The following is a 25,398-nucleotide window of genomic DNA, read 5'->3' on the forward strand; positions in this document are numbered from 1 at the left end:
GTAATATTACTAGAAACAGAGATTCTAAAGAGTCTAGAATACAGAGTAAGCTTCTATAAGTAATATATCAATAGTAATATTACTAGAAACAGAGATTCTAAAGAGTCTAGAATACAGAGCAAGCTTCTATAAGTAATATATCAATAGAAATATTACTAGAAAGAGAGATTCTAAAGAGTCTAGAATACAGAGCAAGCTTCTATAAGTAATATATCAATAGTAATATTACTAGAAAGAGAGATTCTAAAGAGTCTAGAATACAGAGCAAGCTTCTATAAGTAATATATCAATAGAAATATTACTAGAAACAGAGATTCTAAAGAGTCTAGAATACAGAGCAAGCTTCTATAAGGAATATATCAATAGTAATATTACTAGAAAAGAACAGAGAATCTAAAGAGTCTAGAATACAGAGCAAGCTTCTATAAGTAATATATCAATACTAATATTACTAGAAAAGAACAGAGATTCTAAAGAGTCTAGAATACAGAGCAAGCTTCTATAAGTAATATATCAATACTAATATTACTAGAAACAGAGATTCTAAAGAGTCTAGAATACAGAGCAAGCTTCTATAAGTAATATATCAATAGTAATATTACTAGAAACAGAGATTCTAAAGAGTCTAGAATACAGAGCAAGCTTCTATAAGTAATATATCAATAGTAATATTACTAGAAACAGAGATTCTAAAGAGTCTATAATACAGAGTAAGCTTCTATAAGGAATATATCAATAGAAATATTACTAGAAAAGAACAGAGATTCTAAAGAGTCTAGGATACAGAGCAAGCTTCTATAAGTAATATATCAATAGAAATATTACTAGAAACAGAGATTCTAAAGAGTCTAGGATACAGAGCAAGCTTCTATAAGTAATATATCAATAGAAATATTACTAGAAACAGAGATTCAAAAGAGTCTAGGATACAGAGCAAGCTTCTATAAGTAATATATCAATACTAATATTACTAGAAAAGAACAGAGAGACCAAAGTTAAGATTTTTTAAGGAAGATATCAATAGTACTAAAGCTATATCTGAATAAACCTCAAGCAATAAAACAGGTGTTTCTTACCAACAGGTTTAGGAGAAGATTTATCAAGTTTCTCAGAATATATTCTATTCCCTTTATCTCCTGTAGGATGGTCTTTTTTAGGACTAAACTTTGCAGCTATAAATGTGGAAAGAAATACACATCTACTTAACTCCATAATTGATTTCCTTTGTTTACAGTATGTTATGGATTTTGTCTGGACTACTAACATTATAAAAGTTGAATCTTAGATTTACTGCTTACTTTTGTCGTGAAAATGATAAATTCTTGAGATATGGGCTAGGTTTGATGAAGAGAACTCTCTGTAAGAAAAACCTATGGGATTGTTTGTATGGATGAATAAGTACATATTTTATTTCTTTTTTTCAAATCTTCTCATCCCACCATATCTTTGAGGGAAAGAAGACTTAAATTCCACAGGTTTATTGTAGATGACCAGTAAAGATTTATGTTCAAAGCTCAATACTGTGATGGTAAACAGTTGAATGTGCTGGCAGGTGTATAATATGTATAAATAACTTACGTGTAACAGGTGTCTGTTTGGGTGGTGCTGCTGATGTTAGAGGTGCTGATTCTACTGTTATTACATCATCAGCTACCATACTCTCTTCTACTACTAGAATATAGAACATAGAACAGCTCTATCACTTGGCCAGTCTTAAAGGTAATACCTTTAATAATGAATAAATTCATGGATTTTTACAAATATTTGATGACATCTTGTTTACTCAGACCCATAGCATTCTGTAACTGTGTTTTCAACCAGGCGTCCACTTTGAAGAGTCTACATAGCTAATATATCAAAACAAATTTTTAAGATGCTGAAATGTAGACAATATCGTCAACCAACATTAAAAAAACACAACTTCATAAGTACCTGGAATTTGTTCAGATTTGACATTTTCTTTGTCATCTTTCTGTTCTGATGCATTGTCAGGTGTTTTTATCACAGATTGATTGGTTTGAGCCACCTCTTTCACTACTTCCTCCTTCTGTGGACTTCCTACATCTTCAGTAGAAGCTTCATCTTCTTCATCCTCTTTCTCTTTCTCAGCTTCTTTCTGTTTTTGTGAGTTTACTAATTGTAAGGTGGTGGACTGAAACGGACAGTTAAAAATATTAGTCTCTGTGATAAATATTCATTTTCATGAAGTTTTTTTTAACAAATTGTGCTCAAAAGGTAATAGCTAAGAGTACATTTGTGGTTCTTTCTGTTTTTGTGAATCTACGTTCAGCTTTGGGTGAAGTTTTCACAACCTTCTCTGTACAAGTTCCAATGAGCTTACTTACTTCTTCAAGAAATTTACCAATACATTGAAAATATCAAATATTCCATACTTACTTTTATAGAGGTGAGTAAAGATGATAAAACTTCAGTTCCTTTATAAGATTCATCAGCTTCAAATTCTTCTCGTAAATCTTGATATACATTATTCATTATCTTCTTTACCTGCAATTAAATTAGTCATTAGAAAATTTGTGATGAAGCCTTCTAGAGTCTGCTTACTAGGGACTGTCAACCCTTCTCACCATAGTGAGATGTGTTTCGATATTTTGATAGAAAATTGTTATAAGCTTATAGTAATTTCCTGCAAACCCTGCACATGGATTTTTTTTTGGAAACATGACCTTGTAACTGTTATATTTTAGTCTCATTTGGAAGCAGAATAAAATCTAGAAAGTTTAAAATAAGAGTCTTAAGATCATTTGACTTAAATGTGGTATTTGTCAAAGTAGAATTTCACATAATTCTCATTGTAAGAATTTTTATGCAATGGGGTCCAGACCAACATCTAAAAACATCAAAATTACAGAGTTACCTCAATAACTAAATCCCCAGAGGGAGCCACAGTACTTGATATAGCACCACTATTTTTAACTTTATCTGTCAACTCTTCAATTCTCTCTTCTAATTCCTCAATTTTATCTGTTTGAGTTTCGTTGTCGTCTTCTAGTTCTTGTATCTTATCTTCATATTTCTCTTTCATAGCCGTGGCTTGATTTCGTAGATTATCATACTGAAATGGTTAAAATTAATTATGTGGCTTGAACTGGAAATGACTAGGATTGGTGTAAAACAATGTTTGGTGAGTGATCGATACAGCAGAAAAAAAACAGTAAGGCTTTTTTACATGCCCAACAAATGGTGGTTGAAGGTACCAATAATTCAGGAAAGATCAATGTCAAGAGGTTTAGCAAAGGACCAGCTAATGGACATGATCTCTGAGAACAAAAGTTTCTACACTTGGAAAAACACTACCAAGGAGTTCGGCTCAGGACAAGCTTGTTAATAAATCAAGTTTTTAACCAAGTTTTTAAGAATTCTTTGAAAACCTTGATCAATTCTGTTTTTAATATGAAATATCACCATCGTATTTTCAATAATTTAGGGTGTATGTTGATAAATCCTGCAGAATCCATCAACAGAACATTAATTTATTCTCACCTTGTCTTTCCAGACTTGTAATTCTTCTATTTCTTCTTCTAGTTCGTTTATTTTTTCATCGTTAGTATTGTTACTCACTCTTAATGTCTGTACCTGGTAATAAGACAAATATATAGTTTAATGCAAAATTTACATTATATTTGTCAAAATTCCTCAGGATATCTTATGTGTTGAACTTGCCAATTTCTTTTGTCATTTTGAACTATTATTGTGTAATATTTGGTTGGGTTTTATCAATGTTTATGGTTGTATCTCAATTCAACCATTGAAAACCTCATTACCTTAAAAATGTGATGTTTGTAGAAAGTCTTTTACAACATAAGCATTTTGTTCAGGGGAGTTTAAAAACCTGGATTTTATTAAATACAGTAATCTAATTGAATAGTGATATTTCATTTAAAATACATTTTAATGATTGATCACTGGGAACACTAAAATCATCTTAAATTGAATCAGACTTCTTTTCTATCATGAAACTTGACAAATGTGATGTTTGTAGAAAATGTTTTTCAACCTGAGAAAAATATTGAAATTATGTGCCACCACAAAAGAACTATGAAATATACTTACCCTGTGTTCTGATTCTTTCAGTTTTTGTTTTAAATCGTCCAGTTCCTCTGTAATATCTTGTAAAGCTCGGGAATGTTTCTCATTAGCTGTAGTCAGTAGTTTATCACATTTCTTCTGCCATTGTTCTTCTATTTCTAACTCTATTCTAGACATCTATAATATATCAAATATAATGCACAAATATAATACATCAAATATAATACATCAAATATAATACATCAAATATAATACATCAAATATAATACATCAAATATAATACATCAAATATAATAGAGTTTTACATCACACTGTTAAAAGAATTTCAAGGTAGATAAAGACAAAAAATACAATTTGATAAGAAAGTGAATTTCGATAGAACTGGGGAATTTGTAAAAGACAGCCACAAATTTTAATATCAACTGTTAAGATTAAGATTATTGAACTTAGTATAGCCCTCATTACTGCTCTAAGCATTTACTGCAATGGCGCTTTACAAACACAGATATTTCTACATTATCAATGTTTATACACATACATACACACACACAGTTGTTTTAGTCAAAAGAGTCAAGAGATTTAAAAATAGGTTTAACAGATGTTTTTGTAAAGACAGTGCTTACTTCTTTTGCTCTTATCTAATACTAATTAATATATCTTACCAATGCTAAGTAAAATCAGCCTTACCTTATCTGAAGTAGACTCATCAGCTGATGTCTTGGCTCTTCGTAGTTTGTCATGTAATGTCTGGATTTCTTGCTGAAATTAAAAATTGAAATTGTCAAGCTCTAAACCTTTTAAAACAAAAGAAGTAAGACATTTTTTCAGGAAGGCCGACCATAAATCTAATCACTTGATTGGTATGGTTGATAAACCTTGTTATTAAAGTTTTTTTTGAAAATTTGATCAGCCACTAACCTCCATGTTAGTTTTTATTTCTTCCATCTCTTCCTCTAGTTTCTTCCTTTCAGCTGTCGTCTTTCTCCTTCTATCTGCTATACTCTGATAAATATATAACATTATATTTACTATATAGGCCTACTGTTATTGTATTATCTTAATTATGGTTACACTTTATAAAGTGATAAGGTTTTGTACCATATGTGTGCCAACCACTGGTTACATTCTATTCTTATTGCAGGTGCTTTCCACTTCAATTAATTGGCTTGACTAGTAAGGTCGTGTTTGATATCTGTCCCAGTCCTGTAGTAATGAAACCCTAATATGTAGTAAATAACTAGAGTAAAAGTATTTGAAAATCTACAGTACTATTGGAAAATTGAGGCATCAAACTTGATATAAATACATACACCTTCCAGAGGACAAAAAAAAACTTTTCTTCCCAAAAATAAGTTTTTAATGACATCACTACCACCAAGGCCTTTTGATAATCAAGACATCAAACACTTAGTTTTAGTGGAATTGTAAGAACCTGATTGAAAATTGGAATGGTACAAATATAATAACAGTGTCCCTGATAAACATAAAAAGTATAAAATTCCTTTTAACAATCCCTTTAACCTCAGCATATTCTTTCAGGTTTTTTTGAGACCTTGTAAAACTAATAAATTTATAAATAAACTTACTCGTTCCAGGTTTTCTTTAGAAGATTTTAAATCTGTGAATTCCTCCTGTAAAGTATTTAAACTACTCTCTAGGTTTTTACGATGTTGTTTTTCTTCTCGTAATGAAGCTGTTAATTCTCCTATCTTCTTCTCATCCTCTACAAACATAATAACAAGGTCAAAAATAGTCACATTTATTATTTCGCCGTGGCTACATTTCATCCTCTTTACAATGGTCAAGGTATTACAAGCCACCTTTCTTGTATTGCAGAAATTTGTAAATGAAGCGATTTGATTGGATTCTACGCCAGCAGATACAGCATATCAGAACCCTCTGCAGAGAGTCTGTGAAAAATAAGCTATAAAGTTTACACCCTTTCACAGGCGTACAATCCAATCAAATCACTTCTTTAGTGATACAAGAAAGGTCAAGGTATAAATCCGTAATTTTTGAACATTGTGAAGATGACATTTCAAATGCAGTAAATCATCTACATTTTTCAAACAAAGAAGTGGCTAATGATGTCAATGTTAAGGAAAGTTTTTAGTTGGTTTGTTAGATAATTCAGTTACCATCATGTTGTACACGTAATCTCTCTCGTTCCTCTGCTGACTGGTATGACGTATCTTTTGTTGATTGTATTTTCTGGATTAATTCAGCCTCGTTCTTCCGAGATGTGGCAAGTTCTAGTTGGACAGAGCTGAGTTGAGCTGAGGCAGCGCTTAGATCACTGGCCAGTTGTACCTATAATATATACACAACGGGTTATTGGTTTTTTTTTCCTTTCTGAATTAACAATAAGTGGTAACCATGTCTTGGAGAATAACTAAACCTGTGAAATTAAATTGTACATCTACATATTATCAAAAACTGTCTCTGCAATACATCAAAACTATTACATATTTCTTTCTCGTTTCACTTTAGTAGGGACTGAAGACCCCCCTTCCAAAATCTTGTCACTTTGAACAATCAAATAAAACTTGAAGCCTCTGAATTAGCACCAAAGAATTGTGAACTCTTGGATGAACAATAACTCTTACAAAGTTTTGTAGCAAATCAAGGTATTGATAAAAAAAAAGTGTGCACACAACAGTTCTAAAATCCAGCTAAGTATATTATATTTAATCCCTATTTTACTCAAATTTCACTATATTCACCTCACACTAAGATAACAAACAACTTTATCAAGTTTTTCACCAATGGTTTAATCAATCAAAAAGAAAGTGTGCACATGAACATGTCTCATAAAATAGGTCTAAAGTCAAAGCTATTACTGAGAATAAACAAAATATTATAACTTTATATATGTAATGTAGGGCAAATAGAATAGAAAATATCAAAATAAAATAGAATACAAGTTAACATTGAATAACAGAACACAATATTATGGTATACCTATATACATATAGACTAGAAATTACATGAAAGGGCCACATTAAACTGTTCTCTTACAAAACAAAATGACAAAAGTATTTTTTTACTGGCTAGGTATATGATAATAATACTGTACTCTGTATTGGTATACTATCTACAGTCCAATTGTCAACTACTTCTTTCAAAATTACCAGCCTGTTCAATTGACCATGTTATTTTACAGAATGTGTTATATTTTACCTAATATATGCTCAGTTAAATAAGGTCACAATTCACTTAAAGAAATGTTTTTGTTAGTTCCGCTTTTTTGCACCCTATTGGCCTAATGAAATGTTTAATAGAGTTTTTAAATCTTAGTATTCTGTACCTGATTGGACAAATTAAATTAAACATAGTTAAATGTCCTACTTTTTTGCACCCTATTGGCCTAATAAACTTAAATGGAGATTTTGAGTACTACTTTTCTGCACCTAAGTGTTTAAGGCCGATTTTTTTCCTCTCCTGATTATGCTAATGAAGACTGCCAACCCGAAGCAGTACACAATGATTCCATGGGCACAGTGACATTGTAGAATATCCAGTAATGTCTTGATAGACTAATGAATGGCTCAGCTTTGTATAGATAAACACACCGATATTCCATCTCTAAGTCACCTCCGCAGGAACAGGAACCGGGCCAGAATTGTTAGGCTATTAAAAAGTGAAATAATACCTACCTTCTGTTGTTCTAGTTCTAATATTTTAGACTGTGATTGAGAAGCTGTGTGTTTATATCCTTCATTTCGTTCTTCTAGTAGTGTATTACTTTGTTCCACAAACCTTCAATATAAAATATAAGCTAGTACTCATCTAGTGGCAAAATATATTCTGGAGGCAATTACTCAGACAAGTAATTAGATTTTAGTATTCTAGTTATCTGATTAATGAATTACTAAATTAATCATAAATCATCTTCTTTTAACAGATCAGGGGTCTGTTTCACCTAAACTAATCATAAAATTATTTCAAATGTACCAGCCTTATAATTTGGGGTAAAATTGATTAACAATATAATATATTTGTAAATTGCCTTCAATCTAGTAAATAATACTGCTTCCTGACGCTAATACATATTGTAAAATACACAGATGTTGTATATATATATATAAAGTAGGGGTCTAAAAAAAACAAAATTGGTTGGTCCCAGTAAAAACACAATGTTCCAAATAAAACAGTTATAAAATGATTAGAATTATAAGAAGACTGAATGAGGATATTCATCAGCTTGGTAATAAGTTAACATATCTCAAGATTTCCATTCCAGACCAGAAACACAGAGCTTCCAGAGATGACAGCAGACAAATCACATGACCTGTCTTAAGAGAAAAGCATCTGTTATATTCTGACATCATGTATATTCTGACTGTTAACCATCATAAAAGTTTTATTTTTCTCCAAAATTACTTTTCAGACAAGAAAATAGTTTCAATTTTTATCAAATAATACTATCAAATAAGGAAAATTGTTCAAACATTATTATTAACATTACCTAAAGTATTCAAATTTTTCTATGAAAATTATTGGCTCCATATTTCTCTTTTAAAGATTTTCTCCAGATTTTTATTCCTGACCTGTACACGTTTTTTTGCATGTCTTTCGCAAATAGGATTTTCCTTGGTTACTGACTTGAAATGTGTAGAGCCAGTAGACAAAATAACTAAAATGTCAAGCCTATATTTGTTTACATTACATTTACATAAAATATACTAGTAAATACTTTATTTTTTAACTTTGAAAACTTGAAATTAGATAGTCAACATTGTCCTGATGTTTTTTACAAACTTATAAAAATATAAAAGTATAACATGGCCAGTGATGTAATTTGACTATGTATTTATCATTGCAATTTGAACAGCAGGACCTCGAAAGTTGCCAAAATAAAGCTATTATTAATCATATATCTTATTCTCCTTAAAGCATCTCAAGAATGTGCAACTTTCTATGCATGACTAGAAACAATTGTTGAGTCATTTCAAGAGAGGTGAGGAATTAAAGGTGATGCCCTAGATAGGACATTTTTCTGATCATTTAGTTACTGTATCTATCTTCCTATATTGATTATATATATTCACTTTATTTAAGTTGTATTTACAGACTCCCAGTTCGCATTTGTAAAGTTATAATTGAGAACTGAAAAATTATTGTATTAAAACAAAATAAAAGAGGAAATGTGTCAAATCTATAAGTACTTTGTCCCTGAAGGTTTCTAATTCTAAGTTAATAAAAAAATAGAATTACCAACTGTTTCCCATTTTGTTTAGGTTAAAGAATACACATCCAATACGCTGGTGAACTTAAGAATTTTTGTCTGTAATATTTTGTGGTAGTAAGAACACTGACAGTTTTACTTGATCATTAACAATTATTTCACTTGACACATTTCAGAAGAAGTAGTCCATAAAACTGTTTACACTTTCTAAAGTTCACACACAAACAGGTTTTAAAGATGATCAAATTAAAATATATAAATTATAAGTTGATAAAGATGTTGATAACTATTTTCCAACCTCAATATAAACTATCAGTTTACACATAGAAACTTCAAGATTTGTCTAAAAAGCAAAATTTTAATTTCAGAATTCTTGGTTTAATATCAAAAAATATTTTCACCGCAATATGAGATTAAAATATTATCACTTTGGATTAGAAAAATTGCGTAAATGTTCACAAACTGAGAAAATATCCACTTCAAAATCTTCAACTTTTATAAATGTTTATGTTTATAATCTAAATCTATAATAGTCCAGTTAACACATTGAAACTTAATATCCTTGAAGTAAATTCCTAATTCAATCATCTTAATCCAAAAAATCTTGAACAAATCTATTTTAGGCTGTAAAATGTCAAACAGTGTCAAAACACGTCACAAGTAAACAAAGTTTATTCTCTAATATTGTGCACTAGGTAAATAGTTGTCTGAGATACCCTAGTAATACACAGTTGAGAAAAGATAGTATATCCCTTAATTCTTAAAGAGATTGTAAAGAGGATTTCTAAATATTCTATGTGTATCGAGGACACTGATAGCATCAATTTGAACCATTCCAATTTCCATTCTGATGTCTGTGGTTCCTGCAATTCCACTAAACCAGTAGAATTGCTAGAACCACAGATTTTGATTGAAAATTGGAATGGTGCAAATTGATGCTGTCATTGTCAATATACATTTAGAAAACCTTTTTACAATCCCTTTTAGTGAAATTTAGGGGTAGAGATCACATAAAATAACAGAACACTAATGGAATAATAATGGAGTAGTATACTGGTACTATAAAATTGTATTCTATTATTTAATGTATTTATATTAGATATCTAGGGTAGTACTTAATCCATCAAAGATATCTGTGTACATTCAGGGACAGTTAAAAATATCAAAAGATAAACACGAGCAATCCACTCTATTGTAAGAATAACTATTTATGACACTGTATAAGTCAGACCTGTACTTTCTTTATAACAAATCCTACTACTTCTGAATAAAATTTGTTTTGTTTGTCTAAACACTAAACCAACAGGACCTGTTACTCAAAAAACCTTGAGATCAAAATTATTAGACTGTGAAACTTTACACATTAAAACTTCAACTTGTAAGAAATTTGAATAATTTGGTATTTTTTAAACATAATGTCTCTGCTCTGCTTGGGTAAGTATTGAGTTATAATGGCAATAAAACAGTATGGTTTAATAACAGATTTCAATTCCACCACTGAACCATGGCTATAAATACCTAAACAACTTCAAAATACTGACACTGTCAAAATATAGCACTGTCCTCTGTCAGTGATGCAGGTAAGAGGGGCTGACATGGACAAAGCGTCTAGTTTTTCGGATGGCACTATAAACCAAGGCTCCGTGTGCTACAGGCTGTGCAAGTTAAAGATCCCTCGACAGTTGGAAATTGAAAAAGAGTAGGCTAATGCCGCTGTCCTGGCAAAATTTCCCTCATTGCACCCTGCATGGCGTTCTGAATTAGCTCACATGGTGCAGAAACGTAGGACCTAAAACTCCATTCATTTCATTTCATTTTCTTAAGAAGTTATTTAATTGTAATTCTATAATAGTTCTATGGTTAACTAATCATATCTGTATATCACAGGACCCTATGATAGATAAAATGGATCTAAAGACAGTAAGATACCCACATTGTTTTTAATTCAATAAAATATATCACTCATAATTCATATTTGTGTTTCAAACAAACAATTTGCATTTTTAATCAAAGTAAAATCTTCAGTCCAGATTTCTTTGAAACAAATACTGGAAAAATACACAGGAATATAATATGACTATGGCCATGTGTACATTCTGTGATTTTTTTTATTTTAATTGAGTGATCAACTAGTTGGCAGGCGATTGCTTTTCTTGCAATTTTGATAAGTAAATAATATCAGTCAGTGTTCACCTGGCTTAAGGTTGAGCAAAACTATTTCTGTACATTCTAGGTCAATTTAAAACATAAACAACTACAGTTTACTTTAGGTACTTAGAGGCCATACAGGTCTAACTTCCATGGTTTGGGTGGGAAGATAGAACTGTTGGAATCTAAACTAAATTAATAATTCTGATAATATCATGGGTTATTATAATCATACATCAATTAAAACCTACCCTATAAATAATGAAGTTATCTCAGTATTCACACTAAGCCTAGTCTATATCAATATTATTGTTGTTAAAGACATGTCTGAATTAATCTCAAACAGGTTTTTTATAGTATTTAAATACCAGTTTAGTTACATTTCTATCACTTGGTATTACTTTAACCTCATAAACTATATATTGAGTCTATAACTGATCAGTAGCTTATTTAAAATCCCAGTTCTTGTGGCTATAAGTATGCAATGTTTAAGTTTGTATTTAATTTTTGTATTTTTTGTTTTTACTGTAATTGTGTTTTAATTTTGATATATCAGTCTATAGGTGTTATGTAGTTTAGAGCATACTATTTTAGCCTAGCTTACTTTGTAGACACAGACCGGCTGAGGGGGTCATTCATCGGGCTGGGGACAAATTGATATACTGAAATGTACATGGAATAAATAGGGTACATTTTGATGGTTTCATACTCTTGAACTACAAGTTATTTGCTTACGAACAGGTCACTTTATTTTGAGGTAGTCTTGGTAGTAATCAAATCAATATAAATCTTTTTCAAAATAAATAGACTGCTTGTGTTAATGTTTTAAATTAGATGCAGACGTACATAATATCTCTGTTGTTTAAAGATTTAAAAACTAATGGTTCTTACCTTTGATTTTTATGTAATAATTCTGCTATTTTCTCATTCTGACTTTCAATTTTAGCACTTTTATCAAATAAATCTTTCTTAAGGTGTTCATTTTCCTACAAAACAGATCAAGTAGTTATAAGATATTTTTCCTTATTATTCCAGTTGTTCTGTTAAATGAGAAGATTAATGCCAACAGGTTTGGCCAAGGACATGATGGTAGACAGGATCTCCAGTAAACCTAATTTGTTATACTTGCAAAATATATATATATTTTTTTTTATTTCTTTCTTTGAAAATTAAAGGGTTGATAACATACCTGAGCGATTCTAGTAACATTTTGTATCAGTATAGTAACTTCCATATTAGGAGCTGTAATACCTAATGATGTAGAGGAACCTCCTATTGAATGTAGATCATTTAGCTACAATAATAAAAAGAAAAGAGTTTTAACAGTTCAATTCAATCAAATACAGGTCAGATTCAGTTGGAGATGTCATATCTGTACGTTAGTTTTTACAGTTTAATTCAATGGAATAGATAATGTTGGAGGCTTCATAAGTATAAGTTACATGAAAATTGTATATGCGATTCGAACAGGATTTCCGCTGTGTTTCACCTGTGCCGAAAATAAGAAGGTGTAGACCGAATTCAAAATGGCGGAGAAAAGAATAGAAGGGTAATTTTGAATGTTGACATATCTGGTTTCATATAGTTTCCATCGAGGGCTGGAATAGACAGAACCTGTTCAGAACTCAACAATCAAGTGCTACTACAGTTTTGTGTAAAAGAAAGATCACATCATTATAAGTGTGTATAGAAATATTGTTTACCTTTTCATAGACCTTATCCACCTTGTCTCCTATTTTACTGATAGCCATTCTAACTTCTGTATTCTGTTGTCTAGTTTCTGTTAGTAATACAGGACCAAATACATCAGCTGATTGTTGACTAGAAGGTGGGGTAGTGCTAGCTCCTGAAAGTTTATAAAATATTGGTTACAGGACTATATCCCCAGTGGCGGAGCAGTAAGGGGGCAGTAAGTTTTTCAGGAAAAAATCTCATAACTAGGTTAGAGATTCAGACAATCTCAGATATCTCGCCCCCTCTCGGACATAAACCTGGCTCCGTCAGTGTGTCCACAGTGATACAAACAGAAGCATAGGGACTTTTGATTTGACTAGATGATGATGATAGTTCAAAATATTGATTCAAAGTTACACTGATACCAAGATTATAGATGATAAAGGATTATACAATCATTTGTTTTTCAGTTTTTTTGCTTGTGATGTGAATACTATACAGGTCAGGATTGCCATTTAAAACAAACAAAAAGAAAACACTGCAGAAAAGACATTCCAATCTAATTAATTAGTAGCTGAAACAATATTAGTTAAAAATATTCACAATTACAACTCAAAATAGAAACATGCATGAAAGTTTCATCTCCATCTAAATTCAATAAACCAAAAACAGCATACATTTTCAGTCAATTGAATAGAGCATGCTAACAAGGGGCTCAGATGAAAATTTCTTTTACGAAAATCAAACAATGCCTGAAAAGACCATGCTCAAAAAAATTCCAGCACCAATCTAAAAGAATGGGGTTATAACCTTTGCTAGATTCACACTGTGTTTCTACAACATCTATAGAGTAAAAAATACTTGGTTTAAAACTTTAATACAATTCACTTTGTAGTCAGTTCAACACGAAGTCACCTGTAACTATGTGGGCCTACTCAAATACTTGGTATCTAATTTGTCTCAGATTAAATGGTGAAAAGTCATAAAGTTTTTCTGACAATTGACGCACAAAATTATGAAAGTTGGAAAATTTGCCTTATTCCTCAGATCTATACCAGAACTAGGCCATGCCCTGTATACTTCTGACCACAATCAATTTTCCTTGTGTCAGTAGAATTTCCCAGATAGTTCTTGCTTAATATTTGTTTACTGATCTAGAAAGTTTTAGTACAACAGAAGACAGAGTGGCCTGTATTAAAGTTTAATGTCTCAAGACAGGGATTAGCCATTTTACAACATTAATAAGTCAATAAATTGCATTGAGGCCTTAATCTCAAAAACTTATTAAGATAGAATCAATATGTAAAGAAATACAGTAATCTGATTGGATAATAAAACAAACTTAACAAATGATTAAGTAATTGACCAATCAGATGACTGGAACACTAAATCACTGTAAGTTAAATTCTCAAGATAAGGCCCCTTAACGTAATCCTGTCTTTAAAAAATAATGAAGATAGACACTATTAACTAAATAGAGGGTGAGATTTGTGACGACAGATGAAGAAATAAAAGAGATTAAGATAAAGACTAAACTAAGAAGCTAGAAACTGATATTAAGATATCCTACCAGGATAATAAAAAGAACCTGAAAAAATTATGTAAGTAAATATAGTCTAAAGTATATGTATGGGGGCTCCATAGTGGACATAGATCTACTATATTGAATGATAGCTACTAGACAAGTCACAGAGTTTGTGATCTGATGGACTTTAATTAATGGATTAGGATTTGGATTTGACGTGGTTATGGAAAGAAACATGTCAGTTTGGTTGGCTATGAGTCAGATTTTGCCTTGTGATTTGATAGTTTATAATGCAAATATTATTTTGTAAATGAATGGAATTCATTTCATATTATCATTAATCTATTTAGGTTTTGCGAACACAGTGTGAGAACCATATTGAAACCTTTACACTAATAATATTCTAGAAGTTAATTATTGATTCCACCCAAACTGAAAAGAGCAGAGTAGGCTACATTACAAGAATCCCTAGATGGACCCTTCCCAAGATAAGCACTAATCTTCATTCAAACTTTTAATAGGTTAAAATCACACAAATTGTTAGATCAAAAAACAAGACTAAGACCTTTAGAATGAATAAGGAGTAAAAGTATCTACTCTGCTATAGAGCTGAATATAATTCAAACAAGAATCAGGTAAAGAATAGGCTACATACCAGAATATGGACTTTGTACCATCATTCCGCCACCAGCTCCCATCTGATAGCCTTGTTGTTGATATCCCTACAATCATTAATAAAAATATAGTAAACCATCTGATAAAAGTTTCAGTCATAAAAATGTAATACTACCTATTGATTTGGGAACTTTTAGTTCTGTTCTACAATTCTGAAATTAATACCTTAAAGGGATTGTAAAGAGGTTTTCTGAAAAATTTTATGTGTATCAGGGACACTGATAGCATCAATTTGCACCATTCCAATTTTCTATCAGACATCTGTGGTTCCTGCAATTCCACCCAAACTTAGGCCTTTCATGATGTCACTAATCGTAAAGTCCTTATGTGATACAGCATATTTTGCACTTAGTGACGTCCTAAAACACTTAGTTTTAGTGGAATTGCAGGAACCACAGTTGTCTAATTGAAAATTAATTCTATCTGTGTCTCCGATACACATAAAATGTTTCACAAAACCTCTTTTAACAATGAAATGAATTGTTTATTTGTCTCCGATGATTGAATGTGCTAAAATGAAACAGGGCTAGGAAAATTCCAGAAAAATTTAGGAATATTTCATTAGTTGATGCTAACAGTTTACTATCTTGACAAAAGTTTCACAAGTTGAAAATGCCAAATCTGCTAGTTGCTTGCTGTTGGTTTCAGCTGCTAGGATGTGAAAGGGGATACATACCTGTTGTTGTTGTAGAGCAAGAAGTTGTTGCTGTTGTTGATATTGCTGTTGTTGATGTTGTAGCTGTTGATGTTGTAAGAAATTAGGTGATTGATGATAGTTAGACAGGCTACCACCTGGACCTGTAAAGATATGAACTATTTTACACATTGAAAAATATAAATGTTGCCATATTATCATTATCAGGGATGTGGACTCTCTGACAGAGTTGCTGAATTCATTCAAAAAAACAAAACAATATTAGTTATGAAAGGAAGAGTTCATATGTTGAAATAAGTGGATTCTCTGAAAGTGTTGTCAATTAAAACAGAAAATACTAAATAAACAATATTAGCTATGTCAGTTTTGTTAATTTGAATTTTATTAATTCAATAATCCCAATTACTCAAACCCCATCAGAGACTAGAATTCACATGTATGCCAGTTGAATATGTAAATCTGTAACATGTCCATGATAAGATATTTATTTATAATTCTGAAAAATGAATGACCTAAGAGTGGAAATGGGTCAGAAAGGTACATTATCATGAAAGATATTTCAAACTTTGTAAACCTCAATGCTGTCAATGCTACTATAGATATTGATGTGAATAAAAGAGACTGACCTAAATATTTGTTATTAGAATGTTTTTTCTCCATTTTGACGTTCATTAATTACTGAGTATAGGTAATTAATCAATTATAATATAATGATAATGAAGTAGTGACCACATTGTGGGAGTAAAGCATGACTGAGTGATATATCAGCAGTGAATATTAGTTAGATATTTTATCTATAGTCATTATCTATACTCTCTATATATATATATATATATCATGTGATAACAAAGCCAGTCCTTGATTGATAACAGACAACTCTTACTATTAATATTGAAGACAGGAATGTGAATATTGTTATCATTATGGGGAAATAACTCTGTTTTATCATGTGACAAGACAAATGACCCAGTGAAGGATTACATTGATAGTTTTCTTCTGTAAAAACCTTATTTGCTTAATTCACTGGTATCTGACAACAATTATTGCACCACACAAATCACTTTAGGTTGATATAAGTCGTAAATTTTTATTGTTTATTAACTTATAACGATATCACTGATGGTAAGATATGTAATTAGAAACAATCATTAGTTCTGTACTATTAACATTAAATTTTGTATCATGACTACTCAATGCTTTTGAAAGATTGTCACTCAAAAAAAAAATGTATCTAGTTTTTTATCTTAATTAGTGGTGTTCTATGTATTATTAGATGAGGGAAGCAAGTAGAGCTCACAGGATTTTCAAGGGGAGCTCACAAATAATTCTTGTGTGTAGAGAAGGGGTATAAGATTGTATAGCTTAAATTGGTGCAGTGATGACCCAGGGAACTGGGTTGAAAAAAAGGACCTATGCAAAAAATTAACCCTGGACCTTCGGATATGAGAGCAACTTGTCTAGCTCACTTGTCACTGCTGTTTCCTAAAAGTAACTTACTAGGGTTGTATTGCTGAGATATAAGTGGTGTTGGAGGATGACGGGGGAAAACTGGGTGCAAAAATCTCAACCTATGCAGGTAAGTAACCCTGGACCTTCAGGTCAAAGAGCAAGTGTCTAACTCACTTAGTCACAGTTGTTCCCTAATGGTAACTAGGGTTATATTTCTGAGATTAGTGAGATGCGAGCAGTGTTGACACAGACATGGGGGAAACCTGGTGCAAAAATCTCGACCCATGCCTTGATTGAACCCTGTATTTTGAGGTTAGAGCGTTCGGGACTCCCTATAAAGAATTAAGATAACTTACTAGGGTTATATTGTTGAAATGCAACTGGTGTAGGAGGCTGACTGTGATTACCAGGTTGTTGCTGTGTAAAATGTTGTGGTTGTTGAAAGGATTGGGAAGACTGGACATGGAATGCTGGTTGAGGTTTCTGTATCTGGGGTGGAGGTTGTTCTTCTAATTCTGGTTGATAATGCTGCTCTACTTCCTGGAAATTGAATAAAAGAATTTAAAGATGTCATATTTGGAAATTTCTGCTACAATATTTCTAACTGAAAGTGAAAAGATGCTGAGTTGACAAATCAAAATACAAAAAAAACATTATAAACTATCTGGAATCTCTGAAAGATAAGCTTTTTAAACAATTATACCAACAAAAAACATTTCCATCAATGCAAGCCCTCGAAAAAGATTTGCAAAAATTTGCAATTACTAAGAAAAACTTTGGTCCAAAATCATTTGAATAGAAATCTCTTCAGTACAGGTATCTTTTTGAACAATGGACAGGCCAAGAGAACATAAAAGTAAACATTAAATATTTAATTTCTTTCTTATTTAGCCAATCACTCAGCAGTCTGCATTTTTGAGTAATAATGTAATTTGGGATCAATATATGACTGGTTGAGCCCAGTAGTTATAGTACAAAAGTGTCAGATTCTGTGTAGATTATTGAGAACTGAACAGTGAGATAGAAGGTGATTTGAACCAATCACCAATAAATGAAAAGACGTTGGAGTTTTTAAGAGAGTAAATAATACTGTTAAGCTATTGACTTGAAATTAGGATATTGGCAGTTAACAAATTGTGAAAATAACATGGTCATATACAATCATGCAAACTTTATATCTAGAATCATGTTATTATATTTCAGATTTTTGAGATATTTAAGACAGGTTTAGGAGACAGACTAACCACCAGACACTGACAGACAGGGTGTCAACAATATACACATAATGTAATAAATATATATAACTTACAGCATCTTCATCATCATTCTCCTCATCTGAATGTTGAGCAGGTACCCCTCCTGACATTGGTAACATTGGTTTACCCATCTTAGCCATCCTGGATATTATCTTAGCTTTACCACTATCTCCATGCTGTCAATAAACAATATATATAATCTGTGAGCCTCACTGGACAACAAATCATTATATCTATAGGTCATCTAAGTTGAGTTTTATGTCCAACTGACTTTGATCTAACCGATAGGATTCATGTATTGATTTAATTCTACCATTTACAATTCTCAACACTGGCCAACACAGTAAGGAATAAAAAAGTTTGGAGATGAAAAGTAAATAAAACCCCACCTGTGCCATATGTTCTGTTATAGATTTAGTTCTACCTTTAATAGTCTGATCATCTATATCAGGTAAATCATTCACTACTTCACTAGTTGGCTGAGGGGGTGGGGCTACAGGTGCTGGGGAAGGAGCTGGAGACGGTTGATCTCCTCTCTGGAATTTTGCCTGAAAATTGATGAAATATAACTAAGCTGGTGTACAAGACTGTCCCAAAGTTCTTCTTCAACCTATTTGCCTTAAGCACTTGATTGAAGTCCAGAAACTGTATTGAAAACATAACTGAGACAAAATCTCTTTTCATTTCAATGACTCATTGGTACAAAGTCCATATCTTGATATTAAAGCCCTTCATTCCAAACTAGCTGACCAAATGATGAATCATGCCAATGTAGCTTACTTACTGTTTTTAGTTTACCCAACTTATCCTATTGGAGATATTTATTGAAGACTGTAATAAAATAGATATGCATTATGTTGTTACTTACCCTAACAAGTTCTGTTTCGAATATAAGAGTAGAGTTAGCTGGAATGCGATCTCCCATGCCCTGGGCACCATACCCTAAACTTGGGGGTATGATCAACATCCTCTTACCACCCTTCTTTAAACCAACTAATCCTGTATCCCAGCCCTGTAAATACAAATACAATCAAGCAAAGAGTTTTTTTAAAGTAAGCACATATGGGTAATTTATACAGATATACACAGAAAGATTTCAAATAATTTGGGTTTTATGCTATCCTTGACTTGGGCTATCGAAAATGAGCATGACCATGTAATCTTTGTTTTTAGCCATTAAAATTCTGCTGCTTTTACTTGAATTGAAACTTACCTTGATCACTTTTCCTTTTCCCAACTTTAATCTGAATAATTTATCAGAGTTCACATTACTGTCAAACATCTAAAAATAAAATCAACATTTTAGTATAATTCTATAGCACAGTCGGTTAAAGCATTGGTTCTTAACATGATGCCATTTGATTGGTTACATTGATAATCCAGGAAAGATCATTGCCATGAGGTTTCGGCCAAGGACCAGTTGTTATCCTAAATATAGTTGTTTCTTCCTATAGGATGTGTTCACTTACACCACTGAATTTTGGTTTGTTCTACCACTGGTTACTTCTATCATGAGCTACAGTAGTTCTTTATCAAATCATTCATTATCAGTCATATTTTGACCCAATTAACATATCACTAGACATTTGATTGGAGACTTTGTCATAATTCCTGTATATATGAAACTGGTATACTCCCCCTATTTTTAACGTAAACATGCTTGACTGTTAGTTTTTGTACATTCAATACAGTTTTTAATCATTCTCTTAGTAACATTTCTAATTACCTGACCAAATGTTCCATTTTGGAATAACCATCCTGAATATCTGACTTCTGCAGCATCTCCTGATTCTAGCGCCTTGCCTTCTCCTGGTACCAGATCCTGACTGACAACATGGTCTAGGTTACCACTACATACAGCCTTGGCTAGACATATCTATAATACATCCATAGGGAAGAGTTTATATAATATAAGTGAGGAAAATATTCCACGAATGTGTCTTGATCACCACTAGTGTGTGTATCAATTCAGGATACAAAGTACAGACAAAGAGATGATCAACTTAAACTAATGGAGTTACAGATGCTACTGTTGACATGTCATGGGCTCACATAATATGTTCAATAAGACAATTTGTCTGAAAATAAGAAACAATTATCCCTCTGTTCTTGAATTTCCAAATGTCAAAGGACTTCCAGGTAACTTACTACAAATCAAACTGCACAGCTCCTGTCAGGACTACTGACAACTACTTAAACAAAGAAATAACAAAGATGCCTTACACACTTTGTGACATCATATCTCACTTACATGTTTAGCAAACTTGACAGCATTATCTTCACTATCAAACATAACAGACCAACTCTGTCTAGCGTCATCATAAAAATTAGCATAGTTATTAGCTTGAACCTGGCAAAGATAAATTATTACACAAATTTAATTTACTTAAAGCACAAGTATGACTGATATTACCAATAAATATTAGTTTATCTGTGGTTTAAATAAGGTATGTAACACAATTCCAAAATTGAATTGTGTTGTCAATTTCTAATCAGAGCAACTGGTTTGGACATTAAAAATTTTATTTGATGAAATAATCTTATGTGCAAAAACAATGAATTGCAGTTTGGTCGAGTTTTATTAAACTTAATTTACAAGTTATCAAATTTCAATGTAACAAAGTTAAAGCTAAGCAACATCAAATTCATTACAACTGATGTGAATTTTAAATAAATAATGTTTATAAATCAACTTACTGTAAACAGTGTATTGGGTGTAATTTTAGCATTAGTTATTTGTTTATCTTTACTAACATATAATAGTACTCTATACTGTAAATAAAACATAAATAAAAAAATATTAACTTCCTGTTTATTCTCAGTTTATTTCATTTGAATCTTAAAAATCTTGTGATAAAGACAGTTAGGAATATAACTTAATGAAATACATCACTTATTATAAAATTTTCTTCAAAAGGTGCTGCTTACATTTAATCAAAAGAATTTGTTTCCAGTTTTAGGTCGAATTTGAAGTTACACTGAGAAACACTTAAAACAAAAGATAGAAATATATGGCCTTTGAAAAATTGCAAGATATATTAAGAAATGTAAACAAGTTCAAATCTGGGTTCATAAAATTAACAATATAATATCATCTGTCTATGGCACTCAGTATTTTTATAAGTTTCTGTAACTTCAGTCTAATTCATATTTAAAATCATCTTATTCCATATTGTGATGAGCAGACAGTACTTACTTCTTTACTTGCAGAGTTTCCTAATAAAGCTGATCCTAGTTTACCTTGTGAGGCATATTTACCATCAACACTATAAATATAAACAAAAACATTTACAGAGTCAAAAAACAAAAAACAAAGATAGCTTTTTCTTATAAAACTGTATTTCCAACCAAGGTTTACACATTTTAGTTACTGATATTGTAGATTGTAATCTCAACCCAAGTGGAAACAAATCCAGGGGCCTCCAGCTTTGCAATGTGACATGTTCCCACAACCACTCAAAAAAGCTCTAACAAAAACTGACAAACAAGATAGAAGAGAGCATCCATATTTTCAAAGATAATAGTATCAGTTATAGTGGATCCTGTCTACCAGGTAGTTTTGAGATCAAACTTTGTAGCAATGATCTTTCTTGTTATAACTGATTGAATCACAGTCTGACCAAGAACAAGTCTAAATAATACTCACTATTTATAAGCATGGACTACGGCAGCAACCAGAATTGAGGGAGCAGCTCCAGCCGCACCAGCATTGGCAGCAGGACCTTCAGGGGCGGCACCTTTAATATATACAATCATTGATTAAGACAATCATCTTGAAATTTCACAGGTTGTGTCAGATCATTATTAACTAAATTCTAAAGTTGAAGATTTGATTGTTAATATATGGTGAAAGGGATTTGAAATCATAAATTGAAAAAACAAAAATAGTGTAGTAGCTGTAAACTTGGCTTAGTTGACACCATTTGTTTGAAATTTTGGCGACCTTACCTTTTTTCTTGGGTTGTTTAGGTGCTGTGTATGTTAATGAGGAATTACCCCCTACATTAGTTTTCTGATCTAAACTAAATAATGATGAAAGTTTGGACCTGCGAAAAATAAATTAAATTAAAAGAAGAGTAGGCTATGGGCCATGTATTCAAATATTTGGTGTAATATGATAACTATTAGAAGTTATACCATAATATACCTCTTGTGTTTTTTGTTATAAATATGAAGACTGTCACAAAACTGCCAAAATTTACTATCAATTCTTTGAAGCCATGATTGAAGGGTACCCTATAAATTTCTTTGTGAACTATTTGAAAGCTGGCGTAAGACTTTTGTAATAAGTCACTGCCAAATCTTCCACACTGTATAAATTTCAAGTAACTGAGACGGTTGTCTTGAATAAAGGACCATGAAGCCACACAAGAACAAGGATATTTTTTACATGCCCCTCCCACTTGTAATTGTTACATAGGTTTTCCATTCATGTCGTCTGCATGAGGTTAGATTTTAATCGATTACAAGCAATCGACGGCGAAAAAAACTATACCAACCCTCCTCCTGGATTGGAGAATTCTTGTTCTTCGTCGTCACCACCAAAAAACATCGTTTAACATTTAATTTTGAGCAAAATCATATGAAAATTGATAAAATTAAAAATCGGTGGACCTAAATCATGAGATTTGCTAGCTCTAAAGATGCACTTAGACATTGTTTCGAATTATCAAAAATGAGAATTTGGTCTAGTTAGAGAAGTCAAATATAAAATTCAAAATAAACAGTTTTGATTCAGCAAAAATTTCAAGAGTCGGGTTTGTTTTTTGACTGGAAAATCTTGAAAAATAAAATAAAAATATGATACGAAACTATAAACCGCATATTTTTTACACCTTATTAGACTTCTTAAAGTCCTTATTGAAGAGTTCCGTGTTGTTTTTTCATCATTTAAGAAACTGTACCATATTTTATTTAATTGTTCAAATTTTAATTAAATTCAACTTAATAAAGGTAAGAATTGGTTTTATGGGATTGTATTTTTTTTAATATGAAGTTCCTCTATTTTGAAAATCTGAATTTTGTGTGAAGATTTTGACGAATGATCAAAACAAATGGTTTGTTTACATTTATTACAATATTTACACAACTGATTTGGTGCAATGGAATGAAGAGATTTCAGATTTTCTTACAAAAATATTTGATGAAAGAGATCCTGTGTGTTCAGATTGTAGTTACAAGTTTTGACTCTTTATTGTACCAAGTTTTATTATCAAAGCATTACATCATCATAGGAACAAGGGCAAAGGAACCATACATGTAATTTTTATTCTACTGATAGGTGAGATAAGATTTATTAAAGAAAAATAACCAACATCCCTTTACATTATTACTTAAGGCCTACATTACCTACAATTTCTAAAGCGCACAAATACCGAGGTTTCTTAGTGCACTGCGAAAGTTTTAAGTATCATTTGTTCTTGTAATTATAAGTTTAACTGTCAAGCTTATAATGAGATGAACAGGCTTTTTTGGAGCTCTTTCCTAATTCATTCAATAACAGGAATAAATTGAAATTTAAACAAGAAGATATAGACCTAGTTATAACAGTATAACTCCATTTAGTTTGTGAAGAAAGATAAAATGCTAACAGTTTAAACGTAAAGATGCTAGTAGCCTATAACTAACTAGTGTTTATTTTAGTGAAAGGTTGTGTGTTTGTTTGAAGTGATTACCAAACTAGACACTGACTCACATGGTTTAAAATCCAGTTGACCAAACAGTGGTCTGTTGTCGATAAATATTGTAGTCACTATCTTTATAGAATATTGACAGGGAGCTTGTTAAAAATATAACCATAACATTAATTTATACATTTAAGTTCTACTTAGAGAGTTACCAGGTCACTTCAGATTAATGAACATATCTTCAAGGCATGTAAAATAAAGAGTTTATTATTAATATAACCTTCTTTATTAACAAGTCAGACATGCCCGGTAATTACAATCAATTCAATGGTCTAGAGCTCTAATCAGAAATATTTAACTGATGAAGCCAAATTCATAGCCAAACTGAAAGAAATTTAGCTGACATCTCTCTATCAAGTACAACAACACTTAACTTACAGCTAATCAACAACTGACTCTTTTTCACTTGGGAGGAAGTGATCATAAAAAAATAAAAGACATTTATAAAATAATGTTTTGAATCATTCAGTATTTATTTGGTTAGTTTATTTATCAATGAAGCAAACCAGAAAATAGTTGATATTTTTATCTTCTGAAATAATTGTTATTATTTTCTTTCATCAGCTATCTAGTTATCTAACTAAGAGGACTGTTATATAGGATGGTAAGTTTGAGTGCATGAATTTATAAACATTGGTTTGGGCTTTTTGTTGTGTGGTTTGTTGTAGAAAATATCAATGTATTTGTCCTTTGTGTTTTTATTGTTCATCCTTGTTTTATTCAAACCTGTCAAATGCAACAAGGAACTTGTTTAATGAAAATTACAACAGAATATTCTTGGTAAATTAAAATTTGAGAGATATTTACCATTTTCAAATTGTGCACTACCTAGAGCTTATAATATTACTAAAATTGGAACAGAACCTAGACCATATCATATACTTTCTTTGTTTTTATATGAAGGAAAGTAAAGCTAGGTAGTGAGCTACTGGAAAGTAATGAATTGTGTCTCAGGTGTTGCATAACAGAAATATGCTATTGCAGTTTTGACTTGTCATCTAGTAATGTGTGTAGTGCTCTAGATATGTAAGCATGCTATGCCTCCCCACAAAGCAAGCAATAAGCTCTACATAGATTGTTGTCTGACCTAGGCT

General features: G+C 31.5%; 1 protein-coding gene across 1 annotated transcript in view; it reads right to left on the reverse strand.

Annotated features, from left to right (window-relative positions):
• LOTGIDRAFT_170749 (hypothetical protein) overlaps nucleotides 1-23,169 on the reverse strand; it is a gene marked incomplete at both ends in the record, with an annotated part of 37,586 nt that extends 14,417 nt beyond the window's left edge. Inside the window, 29 exons of the mRNA XM_009046587.1 lie at nucleotides 1,077-1,172; nucleotides 1,579-1,671; nucleotides 1,933-2,152; nucleotides 2,398-2,505; nucleotides 2,876-3,073; nucleotides 3,502-3,594; nucleotides 4,072-4,224; nucleotides 4,735-4,806; nucleotides 4,966-5,049; nucleotides 5,634-5,770; nucleotides 6,186-6,357; nucleotides 7,704-7,806; nucleotides 12,275-12,369; nucleotides 12,573-12,677; nucleotides 13,087-13,229; nucleotides 15,238-15,304; nucleotides 15,934-16,055; nucleotides 17,718-17,901; nucleotides 18,671-18,793; nucleotides 19,007-19,165; nucleotides 19,486-19,629; nucleotides 19,831-19,899; nucleotides 20,344-20,493; nucleotides 20,869-20,967; nucleotides 21,315-21,389; nucleotides 21,814-21,883; nucleotides 22,264-22,354; nucleotides 22,566-22,663; nucleotides 23,117-23,169. Of these exons, the coding sequence (XP_009044835.1) occupies nucleotides 1,077-1,172; nucleotides 1,579-1,671; nucleotides 1,933-2,152; nucleotides 2,398-2,505; nucleotides 2,876-3,073; nucleotides 3,502-3,594; nucleotides 4,072-4,224; nucleotides 4,735-4,806; nucleotides 4,966-5,049; nucleotides 5,634-5,770; nucleotides 6,186-6,357; nucleotides 7,704-7,806; nucleotides 12,275-12,369; nucleotides 12,573-12,677; nucleotides 13,087-13,229; nucleotides 15,238-15,304; nucleotides 15,934-16,055; nucleotides 17,718-17,901; nucleotides 18,671-18,793; nucleotides 19,007-19,165; nucleotides 19,486-19,629; nucleotides 19,831-19,899; nucleotides 20,344-20,493; nucleotides 20,869-20,967; nucleotides 21,315-21,389; nucleotides 21,814-21,883; nucleotides 22,264-22,354; nucleotides 22,566-22,663; nucleotides 23,117-23,169 (3,376 nt within the window). The remainder of the gene's footprint in view (nucleotides 1-1,076; nucleotides 1,173-1,578; nucleotides 1,672-1,932; nucleotides 2,153-2,397; nucleotides 2,506-2,875; nucleotides 3,074-3,501; nucleotides 3,595-4,071; nucleotides 4,225-4,734; nucleotides 4,807-4,965; nucleotides 5,050-5,633; nucleotides 5,771-6,185; nucleotides 6,358-7,703; nucleotides 7,807-12,274; nucleotides 12,370-12,572; nucleotides 12,678-13,086; nucleotides 13,230-15,237; nucleotides 15,305-15,933; nucleotides 16,056-17,717; nucleotides 17,902-18,670; nucleotides 18,794-19,006; nucleotides 19,166-19,485; nucleotides 19,630-19,830; nucleotides 19,900-20,343; nucleotides 20,494-20,868; nucleotides 20,968-21,314; nucleotides 21,390-21,813; nucleotides 21,884-22,263; nucleotides 22,355-22,565; nucleotides 22,664-23,116) is intronic.
• Between the last annotated feature and the right edge of the window lie 2,229 nt (nucleotides 23,170-25,398).

Source organism: Lottia gigantea, assembly GCF_000327385.1.
Source record: "Lottia gigantea unplaced genomic scaffold LOTGIsca_103, whole genome shotgun sequence".
In the NCBI taxonomy this organism is placed as follows: Eukaryota; Metazoa; Mollusca; class Gastropoda; family Lottiidae; genus Lottia; species Lottia gigantea.